We start from the raw sequence: 533 nt of genomic DNA, 5'->3' as shown, positions 1-533 counted from the left end.
TACGCTTGCCTCTGGCGATCGCAACATAAGAGGCTGGGAACTGATATTTACATCCTATGATTAGTACTTAAGATAATCAATTTGAAGTGGTTTTCTCATAGATTACGGATCTTTTAAGCCTAACAGTGAGGAAAATATTATAGTCAGCCTTATATTTCAGTTATATGGAGCGTCAAAAAGCTATTTGCTTTACGTAATTAAAAATACACTTGTTTAGCAATGCGATAATAATGCATTTGGTTTAGATACTTCAGTGTGAAAGAGTCAGATGAATAAATGAGCAACGCACTCGTAAATAGATAATAAATAATACAAAAAAGGATTTTCGTAATCATAACACTTATTTATTATTCTAGATGCAATGTGGTTTGTCCAGCTCCGGTGGCCACAGAAAGTTATAAGGAACGTTGCCAAGACTTAGAGGATTCGGACAAGGTAAGTTTAGGGGAGCGAATTCGGATAAGAAAATTCGGATGAGTTTATTCAAGTGGGCTTTATTCTGTTTTATGTATCTGAATGATTGTATTCAAACT

General features: G+C 34.5%; 1 protein-coding gene across 1 annotated transcript in view; it reads left to right on the top strand.

Moving 5' to 3' along the window:
- Nucleotides 1–533, top strand: part of LOC119590988 (3-hydroxybutyrate dehydrogenase type 2-like) — a 4,672-nt gene that overhangs the window by 3,084 nt on the left and 1,055 nt on the right. The window contains 1 exon segment of the mRNA XM_037939721.1: nucleotides 357–435. Coding sequence (XP_037795649.1) covers nucleotides 357–435 — 79 coding nt within the window.

This window comes from Penaeus monodon, chromosome 28 (assembly GCF_015228065.2).
Source record: "Penaeus monodon isolate SGIC_2016 chromosome 28, NSTDA_Pmon_1, whole genome shotgun sequence".
Lineage (NCBI taxonomy): Eukaryota > Metazoa > Arthropoda > Malacostraca > Decapoda > Penaeidae > Penaeus > Penaeus monodon.
Note: the sequence above shows the minus strand (reverse complement) of the source record. Positions and strands in the feature narration are given on the sequence as shown.